The sequence below is a fragment of the Gasterosteus aculeatus genome, chromosome 21 (assembly GCF_964276395.1).
Source record: "Gasterosteus aculeatus chromosome 21, fGasAcu3.hap1.1, whole genome shotgun sequence".
Taxonomy (NCBI): domain Eukaryota; kingdom Metazoa; phylum Chordata; class Actinopteri; order Perciformes; family Gasterosteidae; genus Gasterosteus; species Gasterosteus aculeatus.
In genome coordinates this window covers 7,328,567-7,347,470 of record NC_135708.1, presented here as the reverse complement: position 1 = coordinate 7,347,470, position 18,904 = coordinate 7,328,567, and the positions used below count along the sequence as shown (strand labels likewise).

Here is an 18,904-nt window from a genome sequence, read left to right as displayed (position 1 = left end):
GATGATTTAGGATGTTAGTTTCCTTGATGCATGGGGGGGTCAGAGGTCATTGGTTGTCATGGGTTTACATCATCCTGCCTTCAAAGAGCGTTGATTTTTGCTGAGCTTCCAGCTTTTCTGCAGTGTCTACTGAAACAGGGCCTTTGGCTGATTAGATTCAAAAGAAAGTGAGAAGTGAGTCACTTTTTATACATTTTCTTTCTATTTCAATGAAAGCAAAGGAGCCTTGGTCTTCGTTATGCATATTTTCAAAGAGGAACGGCAGGTTAGCAGTGAGATTTCTATATCGATTAATCTACATCCACATGCAGGGCAGAGCAGCGGGACCCTAATTGGAATGGATTTCTCAGTTGCATTGATTTACTCAGGTGACAGTGGATGACATACGACTGTGTGTGTCTGTGTATGTCTGTGAGCTGATGTGCATGCCAGGAATACCATATCACGCTGTGATGTCCTTTCTCTTAGTTATTTATTTATTTTTACTGTTGGTTGCGCAGTGAAAGGGTAAAAGCAGCAGTTTGATGTGACCAAATTGCCAGCTATTGTGTGTGTGTGTTCACCATTTCTAACTCTCCTTGGAACTCTCATTCAGCAGAGCTCTGGGATGAAACAAGGACCTCTGCAAACAGTGATTTCATTTTCCCCATGACCGCCTTTGCTCCAGACCCCTTGCTCCTGTGTGTGTGTGTGTGTGTGTGTGTGTGTGTGTGTGTGTGTGTGTGTGTGTGTGTGTGTGTGTGTGTGTGTACACGTACACCTTAGGCTGGGGAGCCAAGATGAGCAGTTAGCATGCGTGCAGGAGGACGCAATCAAGCACAGATAACGCTTAAATTCACTCAGGAGTAAAAAACAATTGGAATGATCAAATTCATTCTTTGACTGCATGACTTTCCTGAATGTCCTTTTTAATTGTTGTTTGAATAATGGGCTCAAAATTGAGATTGAGATTTTTTATTTTAAGTACCTTTCTCACTCACTCAGGTTGCCTAACGTACTGTGTTTGTGTGTGAGAGAGAGGGAGGAGGTTGGTGAAAGATGGCCGCTGGACATGGCTCCTCACAGCCGGCTGGCCCCGACCCCCCGTCATCTGCCCTCTTATCTAGCCCAGATCCTGGCCTTTCATCTGGGCTAAAACCTAGGGGAGATTGGCCTCTGATGGGGTTTTTTTTGGCCCTCCCTCCCTTACACACACACACACACACACACACACTACTGCTTCATTCCAGACCCCCTCCATCTTTAGGCTCTATCTTTGAGTCCCAGATGAGCATTGCTCTCACCTAGAAGGGAGATAACAAATCCCACACTACTCTCCTCCCTGCTCTGCTTTCCTCAAAACTCTTCACATTTGATCCCCCCTCCCCAAACTCTAGTAGAAGAGAAACTCCTTCTTGTCCACTGTTGTGGGAGCAAATGAAGGACCCTGCAGTAGAAACAGTCGAGGGGCCAAAGCGAGACAAAACCGGATTGGTGAATGCATCAGGGATGCTACCACAACACGGCGCTCTGCATGTTTCTGACATTTCACAGAGTGCTGCGTCTGCCTCTCACTCAATCGCACCGCTGGCCAACAATAGGCAGGTTGTTTTGGCTGGTCGGCCCTGAGCGTTCCATTCCATTCCAGGTGGGTGCCTAGTCCGTCCCCACACTGCCCTCGTGCTCAACCCTGACCCCTTTCCAACATAAACAGCAGATCCTCACCTCTCACCCTTCTGGCTTTACCTGATAATCTGTCTCTGTGGATCACCCCCACCTTGTTTTTCTTTTTTCCCTCTCTCTCTCTTGGTGTCTCACATTCTCTCATGAGCTCGTTCTTTGTGTCACCCTTGCCCTGACCTCTGACCCCAGTCAGATCAGAGCGTGGCAGATTGAGTAGCATCTGTGACCTCCCTGGGCATTTCTCCCCTTGCCCTTCTGCGGTATACCCGTCACATTCAGTATGTACCAGTTGGCCAGACCCAGTCTTGAAGTGGGCCTGTTATACGGGGAGAATATTCAGACACCTACATCCTCCGATTTGATAGATTAAGTTTACTTTTTGCCCATTTATCTACACACAGAAACCCTTCATTACAAATACAAGAAAGAAATTATAGCTTGAATTTCTTTCTATTGCACACAAGTTAGTTAGGTCAACATTATGTTCTTGTGTTATTCTGAAGATACTGCATCCAGAATACCCGAAGTAAACAAAGTTGCGTTAACTGCGTTAACATATTTTATCACAGTAATCTCGGCCACATCAATTCCATTGACTCGTTAATTTTGACAGCCCTACTGAGAGCTGAGCACTGTAAATGGTCATTTGTTTGGCTTTTAAAAATACAGCTGGAATAGATTCTTATATTTCCATTACTAGATGTTAAGCCGCATCACAGACTTTTGCGTTCTTTGAACTGTCCCTTTTTTTTGGAACAGTGTTAGAATGACCGATTGGAAAACGCAATTACACCATCTTTATGTAATGCTAGCCTTTGCATTGGATTTGACCACAGCGTCTTTGGTTTTCTCCTGTCTGAGTCTATATCATCAGGTTTAGAAGCGGGTTTACAGGGCCGGCTGTCAAACTTTCCAGCTCTCTAGATTTCTTCCCGACAGTTGGTCTCTTTCCTCTGCTTCTCATCGGAAACGAAAGCCAACCGGAGGGAGCAGAGAAGGTTGATGACTGGGCGAGCTGACTCTCACTGGTACATAACAAATGAATAACGTCCTTTTCTCTACCATCTCCCATGCAACTGGACAGTGCTTTTTATGTTGATTATGCGGATAGAAGCGCGCTGAGATTAACTCGATACAATTGAGTTGGTCAAACATAACTTCTTAGTTCTAAAAGAAAGCCATTCAATCAAATGGAAATCCTTTCCATGATTTTAAGTCAAAGAATAAATATTAAGGGCAAAAACACTTACACATATAAAGAAACCTTTTATTATGTGGTTGAGGCAAGTTTATTTACATGTAATTCAAGCTGACACTTTTATCCAAAGCGACTTACATTGCATTTACATTACATGTCATTAAAGTTGACGCATTTGCATCGCATTAGAGGGTTTACATTTTTAAGCTATGGTTACCCATCCCACACAGTGGGAGCAGTTTAGGGCTTGGGTGTCTTTCTCAAGTACACTTCGACATGGGACATGAAGCAGCCAGGGTCCAAACCGCCAACGCTGTGGTTCCCAACGCACCCTCTCTACTCCATGAGCCACGGTCACCTGTTTTTTATATTAACCACAGGTGTTAAAACGTGAACAGACTAACATCTGATCTTGAATATTTAATTTCCATAAGATGAGGATGCAGATATTTTGCTTACCTATGTGTAACGAACACTGATAGAGATTTCGTCTTCTCTCAATATCTCATTGGGGCTTGTTCTCTTGATGATTACCGGGATCTTGTGCAGAAATGCAAATGCAGAGTGCACCTCCACATCCCCTCAGCCAAACAAAACCAAAACAAATATTAAAACAAGAATGTGATGAGCCATATACTGCCTCTATTTTTTGACTGACCTAAAATTCCAACTGACCTAACAACGGAAAGCGCAACCTTTACTAGCAGCAGGTTGAACATATAAAACATAAAAAAAACACATGGGAACTTGGCAAATCTAATTTAGCTAGACCATCACACATTCACACAACACTCTTTGGGGGATAGCAGACACAGGCCACTCTTGCAGTGGGATGGCGCAGTCAGTGAGGTGGACCAGTGCATTGAAGTGAAAATAAATTACATTTCAAGATACAAGTTCCGATTGCTTAGGGGTAATACTTCGAGGCGAGACTCTCTAGAAACCTTACAATTTAATTCTGCCGAGTATCGATTAATCTCTGAGATTTAATATTCTCCCTGTGACTTTCTGCTATTTGTAAAAACACAGCATATTTGTAAAGATTCATCACGTAAATAAAAAGATCAATTCAATATTATTAACAAATAGAAATGTTACCTTTAACAAATCTCGTCTATCATTGGAAAGAGAATCAATCGGAAAATAAAAATAAATAAAATCGGGCAGCAGAAAGAAACGGACAGTCAAAGTAAATGTTTCACACCTAACGGACCATTTTAGCTAACGTTAACATCCCAACACAAATTCACTAAGTATTGAAATAATTATCATATCGTTGATTTAATGGTGTCAAACTAAACTTTCACTTTTTTACCTTTCAGGCTAATAGTTTTCATTATTAAAGTTAACTTTGTCTTTACTAGAGTCTGGAAAAGGATGCTAATGATAAATTAGCTGTGTGCCGCTATTGGCCTTTTCCGGACTAGCTAACTTATGTCCTATGTTTCAGTAAAGCTAAATGACGGCAGTATTATCCCTAGTTAACAAAATGTATGCTAAGTCATTTATTTTTATAAGCGTTAGCTGACCGTTCACATTGGCAGGTTATGTGGCAGGTTGCAAAAAGGAGACAACATAATGTTATCTAACGCTAACGCGGCATAGCTAGCCATGCACATGGGGACTGTCGGCTTTTTTAATTTGGTCGAAAATAACACTAAATAACAAATAGCCTCAACAGAACAACTCAAGATATAAAGACATTAATGCTCATATAATTGTTTTACATTTAGACAGATGGCGATGGATTTCTGCTAACCTTTTCCATGTGCAGGGCCAACGTGTATCTTTATCTGGTTGTGAAGTTCATGCAAATCCTACATGACTGAATCACGTTCACATTGGAAACATGAATTAATATCGTTCGAAATACATGTTGCACTAAAGTAAATGTAACAACCAGTCAATATCATTTTTTTGAGTGTAGTCATAATGGTCATCACAGAAACTCACCTACTGTATTAGAGTACCAGAAAGGGTGAGGAAAGCACTTTCCCTCGAGTTGGACCACCAATTCAATTCATTTTATATGATCCAAAATCGCAAATTACAAATTTGCCTCAGAGACCTTCAGATTGTATACATCGCTCAAGAAAAACTCTTCACCCCACCAGTATTGTATGAAGCATCTAATATATTGATTGCAGCCAAATCAGCAGAATAACTTTTTCAGACTCCCCCAATCATTACAATATTTCTTGGAAGTGCAGAGCTCCAGATTTATTAAGAGCAGAATCTGCGTTTTAGAAAATCCTAATAAATACCAAACCCGTAAATCTCTCTTGATTGCACAATTTACTTTTTTTATGCTAAAAATGAAAACATCCTGTACATAGAAAAGTGGACAGGGGAAGCAGGAGTGGGGCTTTTTGAGGTTGCTTGGTGGGGAGTTTTTCTCTCGTCATTGGTACTAATCTAAATCCATGGATTGGAACACTGCTGTAAAAATAGATATTTTCAGACCCCATACCAGGAGACATATATGAGTTTAACATGTTGGAGACAATGTGGCTCATTGGAGGCAAATAATTTCCACCTAATTTGGGACTGTCTCACACAGTTGCTATATTGGAATGGTACTCACAGTTCAGGCACTGTATTTACAATGACGACTTGGAGACTATCTGGGCTTTTGTTTTTTAAACCAGACCAAAAGCTGTTGCGGGCCCTTTGGAGGCAAGTAGTAACAAAAATCACCAGAAACGTGGTAAATCCATTACCACATTCACTAAAACATATGTCCAGAAACATTTTGGAAATATTCAAAAGTGGAAAAGTAGACTTTTTGTTTAAAGATCCAAACGCCAAACTCTCTCAAGTTTAGAATAACTTGATGGAATGTATCCAAAAACGCTCCTGTAAGTGCAAATGAAGCACTGGCAGTTTTAGCCCACAGGGACAGCAACCCCGAAATACTACTTTCTATGCAAATGAATTTGTGCATGTAAATAATGAAATTGGAAAAGGTTTTATGTTAAAAAAAAACCAAAAAAAAGAAATATATATGCATCTCAGACATATTTTCTCCAAACTGCAAGACTCAGTTTTCCAAATATACTTTAGTTTGGTTCAAAGTTTAAGCCCAAAGCTTAGCTGCTCTATGTTGAGTAAAGACTTTGACCATGGTAAAAGAACCTTTGAACCTGCTGAAGATCTGTTTGGTAACGTCGGTAGTACAGTTGCACTTGTTGACAAATGGTTGTAATGTTTGCTGCTTAGTTCCTCCTGTGTCTTCCTGTCCTTGCTTCCTCCTGCTACAGTCGTGCTGCCATCTGTATGTCTGAGGAAACACATGCGTATGCAGACACTCGAGATGTAGCAGCAGTATATGATAGAAACCATCTGTGTACATGATCAGATTAGACGTGAAATCACCTTCTGGAAACAAATTTACATAGTAATGAGAAAACTTGGCAGGAGAAGATTAGTGTTTTCAGTGCTTCCTGCATTCTTGAATGATCGGGGTGCATTCCATTTTTATCTTACTGTCTAGCATTGACTGCATTGATTAAGTCACAATCTTAGCCTTCTTCGAGTTCAAACAAGACATGCTTCTCCATCACTATTCCTTCTTTTCCAGCTGGAATAAGACAAAGGGATGTATTAAAATGGGTCTTGCTTTTTTGTGGAGCTACTTGGTTTCAGGTGACGTCTGCTGATCATCTGTGACAAAAGGATTATGGGCCTACTGGTTCTGCTCCTCCAGCTGTTGATACGCACAGTTTTTTTTTTCTCCCTCGTGTCGAACTGTAAACTTTCACATGGTAGAATGAATCGCCAAGCGCTTTATCTCCACCCCAAACTCCCACTTTCTGTAGCTGCGTGAAAGGCCCAGAGGAACCCACATCCCACGGTGTTATTCCACTCGGTCTTCAGCCAAAGTCACAGTCAAACTGGAGTCAACTATCCACACAGAGGAGGAATACCTCCAGTTATATGGAGTCGTAATGCAGTAGGGGTACTGTATAAACAATCTCTACGCGTCTTATAAAAGCGTAAAGCTTTTTGCTCTATAACTAATATAGAGGTGGTGGGGGCAGAGGGGTTATGGACAATCTCTGTTGTTGAATATCTGCCTTTGTGACACCTCCAGATTGTTGCACTTAATGCTGATTGTTATTACAGAAGTTTGGTCATAATGTGAAATTCAAACTTGACAAGCTGTTTACAATTGGGCCCTTTGATACATTCCCCTGTAATCTCTCCCTCCTTTTGAACTCAAGATTTAGCATTGATACAAACGAAGGGAATTCTGCCTCTGTTATTAAAGCCATACCTGTGGCTTTTGATTGATGGATGGAAACTGTACGGTAAATTTATATAATATAGACTTGTTTAAAACCTCACCCTGAGGTTATAGTGACCCCAAAGACTTCAGTAGTATTTTGTATCAACACAGTCAGAGTGGCTATCCACTGAGTGGAGAAGCCTCATCCCCATTGGATAACCATGAACCGTTATTTTTTTAAAGGGATGATAGAGTAAATCCAGGGCTTTTTTCAGGGGCATCCTCCTTGCCTTCGGCCAGGTTGCAGTGGTGTTCTGTGGAGGGGACATGAGGGGAGCCCCTCTTCATCTAGTACAGATCCTGCCGTTGGGCATCTTTCATGCTCCACTGGCTGATCCTTCCAGGAAGTGGGAGGGGGTGGGGGCTATAAGTAGTGCAACCCCCTCTGCAGAGCCCAAGCTTGTACCACGACTAAGAGCCCAAATCAAAGAAGGCAGTTTGTCCTTAGCCTGGGGAAGAGTGGGTCTGCTGTGTGAGACCAGAGAGACATGGCTAATAGGACAGCTTGTCACACTTGTGCAGATGCCTGTATGACATTGCGTTGGCTTCTCATGCTTGAGTTGCACAGTAACAACACCATCAAAAGAAATAATCTAAAACTATGATCATAGTGTGTTGGAATATTAGCAGTTATTTTTAAACCGGTTTGTAAACTGGTTAGGGCCAAATTTGAAATTTAAAGCTATATGGTGTCTTTGCAATATCTAATGAAACAGTTTCTTTTGTGATTCTATTTCAGTTGGTAGCCAGTGAGTCCAGCCTTTCAGATGAAGAGCCTTCAATACAGGAGCATCGCCCCCAAGGCCCCGGCCGTGGTGCCCTCCCCCTCCCCTGCGGTCCTGTCCTGCCAGCCCCCCTCTTCCCTCCCTGAGGCTACCACTGCCACCAGCCCAAAGTCCATCATTGTGCCCACCCAAAACTATGCACTGATGCAAATTGCAGGTCAGGATGGCACATTCTCTTTAGTGGCGCTGCCCCCTTCTGTGGCCTCTCAGACACCACAGCAACAACAGCAACACACCCAAAATAACCTGAAGTTGCCAATTCCGAGATACCAGCCAGTGAGGAGCAAAGGGACTACAGATAAGGTCAAGTCACCACCACCATCTGCTAGGGTTAAAACACCCTCCAAGGTTGCTGTGATGGCACAAACCAAGTCAGTTGTCAGTGTGGCATCAACAGTGATGAAAAAACAACAACATGAGTGCAAGCACACAAAGGAAACACTAGTGCCCAAAGAGGAGCCTTCAGAGCAAGTTCTTCTGATAGACCCAGCCTCTTCTGACATCTCTGTCACTGCTTTACTCCCAGACAATGCCGTACTTTACCCGGGTTCTCAGTTAGAGCAAGGACAAGATGCTTCTGAACGACCTGCTCTAACTAGTCTCATTCAGAATCTCCAGTATCCCCCAACTGCTGTCAATGGTTCACCAGGAAAACCCCAGGAGGAGAGTAATACCACACTGAGGCTGTGCCAATCTAAGTCCGCTGCAGCCCAGTCGTCGAGCAGTATCACTGTTCTGTCCTCAGCCATCTTTAGCAAAGCAGTCCAGATTATCCCGTCTCCACCTAAAGGTAAACTGGCCATTATGCCCTACTCTAAAATGAAGAGCACCCTTATTCCTGCTGCAAAGCTCAGCAATTTATCTCCAGAGAAGAAGGGTTTGTCTTGCCCGACTGGATTTACCAGTTGTACCTTAAAACCTTCATCCGAGCCCCTTGAAACTGCTGACACCTTGGGTCACAACCAGATGCCAAAATCAACTCTACAGCACCAGGCCAAGATCACATTCATGCCTGTATTGGGAACCCTCCAGAAACCGCCTGGCAAGAAGAGGGGGAGGAAGAGAAAGACCATGGAAGACATCTTGGCATTTGAGGCAAGAAAGAAGAGGTCTTTGTCTTTCTTCCGTAGAAGGGTCCCAGAGAAACCGTCAGCAGTTGTTCCAGGCTCCGAACCAAAGGAAGTTGATATTTCAAAGAAGTACCGCAGCATCCGACCCAAGCCCATTTTGGTTATGGAGACAGTTTCCCAACTGGTTAATTTGCCTGCTATTACACCAGATGGCCAAGAACAGGAGCTTGTTCTTGGTCATCAGCTCTCCACCACTACCACAACCAAGCCCCTGGACTGTCCTCCCCAACCAGCCCCCGTAGCCCTCCACCTGAGAGGGACCTCCCATTCGCGGGTGTTCATTGGCAGCCGTCCGCTCCATCGTTGCCCCACCTGCAGTCGCTGTTTTCAATTCAAGCATCACCTCCAGAGCCACATGAACAGCCACACTAACCAGCGGCCCTACGTCTGCCCAGTGTGCCGCAAAGCATATGCTCACTCCGGCAGCCTAAGCACCCACATGAAGCTTCACCACTCTGAGGTACGCCCACGCCGCTCCCTGAGCTGTGAGTTCTGCGAGAAAGCGTTCGGATACGTGGGGGTTTACTTCAGTCATTTGAGAGAGGTCCACAAGGTGGTTCTGACCGTGGAGCCATCCATCAGCCACCATGAGGATGACCTGTCTTTGGAGGGGTGAGATTATGGATTGAGCACCTACTACCTTGTGCATAATTGCCAACTCATCGATTTAATGTTTAAATAAATTGAATAGTTGCTGTACTTTTTCAAAGCAGTTTTAACTAATTTGTATAAAGCATTCGTTGTTGTTTTACTCACAAGGGGCAGCTACCCAGAGCCATCAGATGAGCAGGATAGCGAAGACCCTGTGGAGCTGCAGATTAAATGTGGCCGCTGCCAGGCCATCACTCCGACTTTTGCTGACATGAAGATGCACTTGCTGTATGTTCATGGGGAGGAGGTGCAAGTCCCACTACATGATGACCAAGTTCGAGTTGGCCGAGAGGCTGAGAATGAGCTAGTAAAGCATGCTGCCCACTACTGGCGACAGCTCAACGAGAAGCGCAACCTGGTCAAGTGCGGCAGTTGCGATGAGGAGTTCATTTCCTTCTCAAAGCTCAAGAAGCACATCATGTCCCACCACCGTGGAAGGGAGGGGGTGGACAACGAGAGCCTCTCATCTCCAGATAGACGTGGAGGCCTTGGAATCCTTGCAGCAGGTGCAGCCTTTAACTGTGTGCTTTGCAGCGAGATGTTGGACAGTAAAGAGGGTGTTATGGAGCACTGGAGGTGTCGCCACCACTGTGAGCAGCCCAACCTTCTGTGGGAGGCATTAAGCTCCTACTCTGGTCAGGAAGAGGCAGAGCCGGATGGGGACCTGGACACTCCTGCTCCGAGCCCACACTATCCAGCCTAGCCCTCACATGGCCATTGAGCCCTTTACAAGGACTCCTCCTCACACACACACGCTCATCACAGGGAAGGAGAGTTTCTGTTATATCTTTTATCACTAAATCTTTCATCTCTCACCAGTTGAGGCATTTGGCTTGGTGCTGAAATAAAAATGAAAGGGTAAAAGAATGTCAAGCCAATGGTGAAAATTGATCTTGTGTAGTATAGATTCAGATTTTATATTTAATATTATTTGTCACGTTTTTGTTTTTGAACATTTTGTTTGAAAGTATTTAAAATTGTTCGATCATTATTTTCTACTGCTTATTTAAATGTTTTAAATGACCCAGTTAATACCTAGCTGACATAGTAATACTATTAACGTGTAATTTCTCCCAAATTCTCACAGTATCTAGAAATGCAGATAATGTAGTTTCACATCATATGTGGGTGCCACCCGTGGTGGTGAGTCTACACCAACAAAGCCTCCTGTCACCATGTAATGATGTATAAGTCTCAGTCCCCAAGTCTCAGTACAAAACCCTAACCCTTGAACGGTGGATCGAGGGACGTGCTGTTAGCTCTCTTTGCTCTGAGGGCTGCCAGTTTAGTAGTGAGTACTCTTTGAGTGGTAGGTCACTAGAGTAAGTTAGTCATTTGAGGCTTTAGTGCAAGACTGCTATTGTGACCGTTCAATTCACATGTGTTTTTTTATTTGCAATGCCAAAAGCGAAGCAAATTATTCGCGCGAGTAGATTCAATGCACAGACGTGACTGTTGCGGTGTGCGGCGATGGATGATGCCCTGAACCCAAACACAAAAGTGTCTGCCGTTCCAACGTTTGTGTAATTCACACAACAAATAAAGAGCAGAAATAGTAGTTATTTATTTCCATGGTGGATAGCGGAAATTATTATAACTGTCTTTACGGAAATATGCCACGCCACCTTGCGAATGAAGTGAACAAAGGAGACTCTAATGAAGCGAAATAACTAGTCGGGCGAGTAAAGTGTGGCGAAAATTCGCTTTGCTTTTGGTGTGAACGGAGCATAAGAAGAACGGCAGATTCCACCCAATCCTAGTCCTGGCGGGCTAAATGCGTTTTTAACGGTTCTGCCCGTACGAACGTTGCATATGACAGATGTTTTCCAGTCACTTCCCCCTTCAAATCTTGCTCAATGGGCTCTAGTTTGATCCCAAGTGGCACCAGGGCCAGAACGTCAGGGTGTCCATCTTTCATTGCCAGACATTGAGGCCTTGGGGTGTAAACCTATGTCTGATTGCTGTAGTGTCCTTGGGAGTAATCCCTTAATTCCGAGAGGTTGTGGGGACAGAGGCCTCTCTATTGGGCCGCGTACAGTTTGGCAGCGCTGGACCATCAAGCAATGGAGCATGCAAGGGAGTATTTTCGGGCAGTGCAGTCTTTTCTCCAGGTTTGGCACCAGCACGTTCTCATTTGGTAAGATAGCACCGCGGCAGTTTATCATATAATTATTATGACGGGTGGAAACAAGTCCGAGCAGCGTCTGTATATGTAATTTCTGACATTTCCTAAACCCCAGGGCCAGTCCTCTCCCAAATGCGCTGAAAAGGGCAAAGGCCTAAAAAAAGAAGAGCGATTCTACCCAGAGGTAGTGGAATGGAGCACTAATTGCAGAGAGGAAGTGGACATCTTTGCCTTAAAGACATCCGCGCATTTGCTCTGGTAAATCCAGCATAATATAAATGACCAGTTCTCTAGTGCACTATACCTCACTTAGTTAGACCTTGATAGCCTGCATTCTCTATGCCTTCCCCCAAATTCCACTTATTGATCTGATGCTAGACAGTCCACCAGGGAGGCAGCGTTCTACTGCTAGAAGACCCCAGTCGTCATGGGATGCTGTGATTTCCAGGGTTTGTGAAACTGCTTCATGGGGAGTCATGGAGCCTCCCAAGGTAACCTAATCTACTCTCTCCTTTTGACTGTTGCATTGAGCATACAAATGTGAATCACCCTCTTGGGTTTGTCTAGTCAGTTATCCACACTGTGGTAAATTTGAGGAGCTCCCTACAATAGGTCCACTATGAAAGTATTTTTTTAATCTTCAAAAAGCTGCACAGTACATGTTGAGGAAGCAAAGAGCTGCTTAGTAGCCATCAATCTGTATCCATCATCGTCATCGTTTTTTGGAGGTAGTTCAGTAAGCAGAGCACCAGGTGTGCAGTATTCAGTCCACCAGCTTCATCTGAGAAGGCAAAGGAGCCATCAGAGCATTTGTGCCTGGTTCAGGTGCTCACGGTCTAAGGAGGCCACTTACAATTTAAGAACGATCAACTTTTGATTTTGAATAGGGGTTGTAAGAAAAGTCCACCACTGACAGAAAATCACCTGCACCTGGTACCAGGAGGTGCCCATCTATGTGGAGTGTGTCCCCATTCTAGGCAGCCTCAGAAGACCTCTGTGCTGCTGCCACCTGGCTGTCTTCATGTAACTATTACCGTGACTGCTCATCATGCTACATCAACGGAAATCCTGTCCACGGCTTCCATTTCATAGTGCGGTGGGCACTCCTTGGGACCTTGCTGGTGAATTTGTACAGTGCTAAAGCACTGGTGGTCTGGAAAAAGGAAGTAGATTTAGAGTTACGGACATAGTGGGATGGAACAGATAATGCAAGGGCATTATGGTTTTGTACTGGTCCTTAAACCCACGTCATCTCATGGCCGCATTGTTGGTATGAGATCCTGACCTGAGCATATGTCTAGGTCAACAGTGATCCAGAATTCATAAAACTGTAGCAACTTTTCATAAATCTAATTTTTTGAGATTTCCCTCTCCACCCAAATTAAAAATTTCATTGTAAATGAAGACATGTCATTGTAGAAACAGTATCACCATCACTCTGGATTATCCAGGGGAAACTTCTTTTCTATAATACTGTAAGCACCACAAACAAAATTCACCATTCACCTCCATTTCAGGGGCCCTCGGGCAGAAAACATTAAGATCTTACCTCAACTAAAATTAACAAATGTCCATGGCTAGATAGCACAAGGGTTAAGCGAGAAAATGCTTTGTTTTTTATTTGGGTGGACTGACCCTTTTATAATATGCTGAGAAATGTCAATCTCATAACAAGGGCACACTGGCTGACAATTAATCAATTGGCCTTGGATCGTAACAGTTTCAAGAAAATCCTTCAGTGTAAACAATCATTTTATGTAATATTGCTCCCGTTACGGTAGATCAATATTTTAGTAATGACTTGAACTCCGTCTAATTGAGGGCAGTATTAGGGTCCTCTGACTAACCAGGCCCACGAAGGAACACTTTCCTAACCAGCACCCAAGTGATATCCTTGTGGCCTTCTGAAAAAAAAATCTGTGTCCATGCGTAGTGTGGCTTACGGTCAGTATGGTCCTCTGTAGGCCAGGTTCTATCTCCTTGACTTGTTGTTTAATGCCTATTTGTGTATTCTGTGATATGCCAAGGATTTATTCACGCTATTGATTGTAGAAGTGAGTTTTGCATTAAGCTTTTTAACCACTGACAGAGTACTTTTATTTGACTTGTTCAATACGCAAGGGAAACCATCAAATTGCCTGTTGTTGCCATGTATGCACCTGTAGAATTGTGTGCCCCCAGACTCTATTATTGGAGTTAATATAAACTGTTGTTTAGTCCAGAAAATATGCTATTTCATACCCTAGATTAATACAGAGATCTGTTAGTATATTTATGCTTTTTGTTGGTCCAGAACCAGCAGTGAGACTATTGTTATGTTTGCTTCTTCTAAGTTGGGGAAGGCTTTTTGTCTTGTTTCTTGATGGGAGGCCATTAGTACATGGCCCATACCTCTGCTAACAGTTGTCTGTGTTTACCTTTTTATATGAAGAAAAAAATAACATAACAGGGTAAAGTGAATGTACCTGAATGTTTTCAAAACCCCACCAAAAGTATATATACAGTATATGCTATATAGACTTATTCCATGGATAGAATATATAGATATATTGACAAAAAGATACACATAAATATATATATATATTTACATAGAGTAAGTAGTGAAACCGCTGCTGTGTTCTGTCCTAGTGGAGAAATAAAACAAGATAAATATATCATTGCCAACACCGGCAACAAAAGCCATGTAAATCTGTCCTTATGTGTCTGACACAAAGGGCAATGCACTGATGTCTAAATGTCGCACTGAGTGGTATGTATGTCAAATGCCATGTTTGAGTGTCCATCAGTGAACTGTCCTTTGTTTTCAGGCCTTCAACATAAACCAGGAATTTACACACTTTAGGGGTCAGACTCTTTTCTCCTCATTTAGATGAGCGTACATGACTGTCACTGTTGGCACAAGTTGGAAAGTGAAAAATCCCACATTAGGTGGTGTGATGTGTTTGACTCCCTTAAAATGTTGACTGTGTCCACAAAAAAAAAAAGACTGAAAGTGTTTGTGTTAGTGACTGTCCGTACCTGGAAAACTAAATCAATGAGAGTAAAGGTGTGCTTTGTTGAGGAAATTGTGACTGCTCTGTTTATGCGTGACTGTGTAAGTAAAATAGCATATAGGCATTTTTCCAGGTTATCCGTCTGGTCCTGAGGTTGTGGTATCTCATTATACCCACTGGGACTTTAGGATTAGCTGATATGATTTTGATGGTCAAAGGTCAATGTCACACCACTGGTGCGAGTCCTCGATCACTCAGAGAGGCGTCGCTAGAAAATGTTCGCCCACAAATCCCTTGTTTTCCTAGAGTGGGGCGCTCCTGGCATTTGCTTTGTTCTTGCACCATGTTTTCTTGTTGTTCTCAGCCATAAATATACATTTTCACTCAGGCGGTCAATCCAATCGCCGCCTTTCTGTTCTGATACCAGTATGTCCTGAAATTTCATATGGGATAAAGGGGGCAAGTGGGATTTCTGGACTGAGCGAGTGAGTGGGCGCATTATTCCTCGCTTCCTGCCCACCTTTTCTCCTGATTTGCTTTGCCAAAGCGTTTAAGATATGGCCCACGTGCACAGTTCTTAAGGTATGTACACAGAAAGTCAATCACAGCCAACATTGAGGGATGGGGTACTATGTTGCAGGACTGACACAGACACGCTACCATTCACACTCACATTCAAACTCCTATGGGCAATTTATAGTGACCAATTAATCCCCAAACCCCCAAAGCTAAGTACTCCGAGCGAACCGTAGACTCCACACAGAAAAGCCGCTGGTTCGCAGGCAACGGTGCGAACCACCACAACACCGTGCGCCCCTAGTGTGTGTAGGATAAACTTGTTATTTTATAAGAACGATTGCAGAGATGCGTATGCTTTTTGAAAGAAATGAATGTAATAATGAAGCCATGCCGTGTCGGTGTTCTAATTGTAACATTTGAACTTCGTGGCATTCTGAATCCCTCCAAAGGGGTTGCTTTCTGCCCAACACATCAATAGTTGTGCTGCTCGCTCTATGGGCCTCATCTACTGTAGCAAACAGGACTGCTTGAGTGAAGTGCTGATGCAGACAGAGTATTGTCCCGGTGTATTCATCAGAAGACATTCAGAGCATGGGAATCATTTATACTTCATTCTGGAAAAATGTGAGCAGGACGTAAGGATCAAGCAAAGTGGGCTAGCCAAAGGGCTTTTCAGAGCCTACATATGCCGTACCTCTGCGCTCCTCCCCTCCCAACCGTCCTTCCATCTGTCTGTTTCAGCATCAAAACATTCAGTTTCTACAATTTTGTTTGGACACGCACGACTGTGTCTCTCCTACTTGCTAGAACCACACATGAACTACAAAAACTACCTTTGAATTGCAGCCCGATAGTAGATTGGAGCCTGATGAGGTTCAGAAAAAGGTTTCTATGGTCCGCAATGAGCACAAAAACAATTGTTACATTCCTTGTGAAGGCGTCATATTTGATGGATGTAGATGGCATTAGAATCTCCATTTCCCCTCTTCGCTTTGCACGATGCATTTAGAGCAAAAGAAGACACTGAACCACTCGTCCGATTCACAGAAAACAGAGACAAATAAGTTAGTAGGAGGATGCGTTTTCTATTTGTTTCCATGCCGTCAGGACCAAATGCTGTGATCTCTGCAGAAGGCCCAGCCCTTGTAATCATTGTCACACCAGTGAGGAATGCAGGTCCTGAGCTCTAATTGATTTGGAGGCAAATTACCCTGTATCAAAGGTCAAAGGTCACTTGTGGTTCGATTCCTGCTGCTACTCAAACAAACAACAGCACCGAAAGAGTAAAAAGCGACTCCCTGATACAAAACCAGCTCAGCAAGGTTTGCACCGACTCCTCAACTTCTTAAAACTGCTTTCATGGACTCAAAGGATTCAAATGAGAGTGAACCTACTTCAGGTGTCTTTCAGCTCTGGTGGAACACAGATGAAGCTGCAACATCAGTACATATCGGGGCCCAATCTACCACCGCCATCGCAGGCGCAGATAAAAAGGAAAGCTCTACACGCTGATGCATATTTCCCTTTAATCAGAGCTAACGTGTACCGAAGCCGTCACACTGTACTCCCACCTCACCGTGGCTCTCAGGGGGACAGGGGAGATCAAAGCCTACCCCCCACCTACTCCACCCCTCCTCGCTGCTTATACATGATCAGTGGAAGAGAAGGAGAACTGTTCTGTCTTTTTCCTTTTCTTTCATTGGGCCTTCAACACTACTGCAGCTCCAAGAAGTGTCAAGATTGAGCAAGATAGCATTTGTATCCATGTACCTATGTACAATCAGAATTGTCTTTGCTTAGTGTGTGTACTTGTTAAGCTCTTTAATTCTGACACCACGCAGGGAGACGCAAACAACTGGGCTCACTGGGAGACTGCCAGGAGGAGATTTATAGGACAGTAAAAAAATGGCCCGAACTGACCACAGATGTTCTCAAGAACAATTTAGGTGGGGTGTAATGTGAGTGCAACATGCAATCATTTGGCTAAAGGGAGCTTCACTCCTACCTTCTCACTTCCCACTGTTCATGCTTGGTTGCCAGTCTGCCGCAATACACTAACATCCGTGAAGCCTCTGTCTGCACGTGCGATACGTTGGTGATACGTGTGCACATTTATCAAAGTGATTCTACGGTTTCATCAAAGATTTATCAAGGCTCCTGGATGTCAGGACTTAGATGTACAAATCGCTAATCCCACATCTACGAACTCTCCCTCTGTTTCTCTCTCTCTCTCTCTCTCTCTCTCTCCTGATCTGGAGATATGATCCCCCTTTCCCTTTCCTGCTGCCTCTCGGTCTCGGGTTTCAAAGCGCCCCGTGTCTACTCACCCTCCCAGATTAGTCATCTAATGAGCAGCAGGGCTGATCAGGTGAATAATTGATGATGAGCGGCTGGAGAAGGCATCGATCCGAGTCGGGCTGAGGCTCTAAATTTGAGCAGGGATGGAGACACCTCAGGAGGATGAGCAGGCGCAGGTACATCACTGGATGGGCATAGAGAGACACCTCTGAAAGACGGAGGCCTCTCAAAAACTTGCAGATCACCTTTTGATGAAACTCAACCCCCACATTGTGGAGCAATGTTCGTCCTGTTGAACCATGTTTTGTGCAGTTTTAAAATGATGATGATTTAAAATGACCCGGAACTGTCGAGGGGACCAAAGTGTAAGAATCATTAGGCTTGTGATGCACAGATCAGCACCTATGATGACTTGACAAGTCAACGTTGATTTATTTGTTCAATATTATTTGCTCAACTTCTGTATCTGTTTAGGTGCGCGTTAGTTATTTAATCCCAAAGATTTTCTTTTCATAGACCTAAATCTGGGGTTTTCTTGAGAAAAGCTCTTTTACTGAACCTAACCAAGTAGTTTCAAAGAAGAGTTCAAAGATTTTTATTGTCAGTTACACACGCCCTGTGTATTGAAATTCTTGTGCTTGTCTGTCCCGAAAGCCGACCAATTTTAAAATAAAAATACAACATTTACATAAATGTACATGAAATAAAAATAAAAATGAGGTAAGGATAAGGCAGAAATTAGGTAAGGAGGAAAAGTGCAAAACTGAGCAGGTTGTAAATTAAATGAAATGAGTGCAATATAAATTAACAGTACAGTAACAGTAAGTGAATCCTAACAAGCTTAAGTGCAGACCAGTTGTGGATTAGGTTATAGAGTCCTATCAGTGGTTGTTGGCTCTAATGGCAGTGGGGAAAAAAGAGTTTTTTAGTCTGGTGGTCCTGCATTTGGCACTTCTATACCTCCTGCCTGAGGGTAGAAGCGTGAGTAGTGGAGCCCAACGTAAGACCAAAGTTTATTTTGAAGACTGTTTGAATTCAAAGAGCAGAAGTATTCCTCTGTTAATCAACATTGATAACATGAACTGTTGAGCAGACTTTCTGCTTTCCTTGTCCTCAACCAGCTGTTTGTCATTATTCATAACATGCGATAAAAAGACACTAATAATATTGAAGTCTTGCTTGACACTTTGAGAAACCCCTAAAAGTCCTTCTGACAATACGTACTAGCAGCAGTTAGTCATCATGATTATTGCCG

At 43.4% G+C, this 18,904-nt stretch overlaps 1 protein-coding gene across 6 annotated transcripts in view; it reads left to right on the top strand.

Annotated features, from left to right (window-relative positions):
* The window catches only part of znf438 (zinc finger protein 438), a 42,521-nt gene extending 27,617 nt beyond the window's left edge, over positions 1 to 14,904 (top strand). For 2 of the 6 annotated variants that reach the window (XM_040166989.2, XM_078097023.1), the window contains 2 exons: positions 7,888 to 9,675; positions 9,823 to 14,904. In XM_040166989.2, coding sequence (XP_040022923.2) covers positions 7,916 to 9,675; positions 9,823 to 10,417 — 2,355 coding nt within the window. In that variant the 5' untranslated portion in view covers positions 7,888 to 7,915 and the 3' untranslated portion in view covers positions 10,418 to 14,904. Of the gene's footprint in view, positions 1 to 683; positions 2,691 to 7,887; positions 9,676 to 9,822 lie in introns of those variants that run through there. The other 4 variants (XR_013454518.1, XR_005710380.2, XR_005710379.2 and 1 more) reach the window with 4 other exon arrangements.
* Positions 14,905 to 18,904: the final 4,000 nt, after the last annotated feature.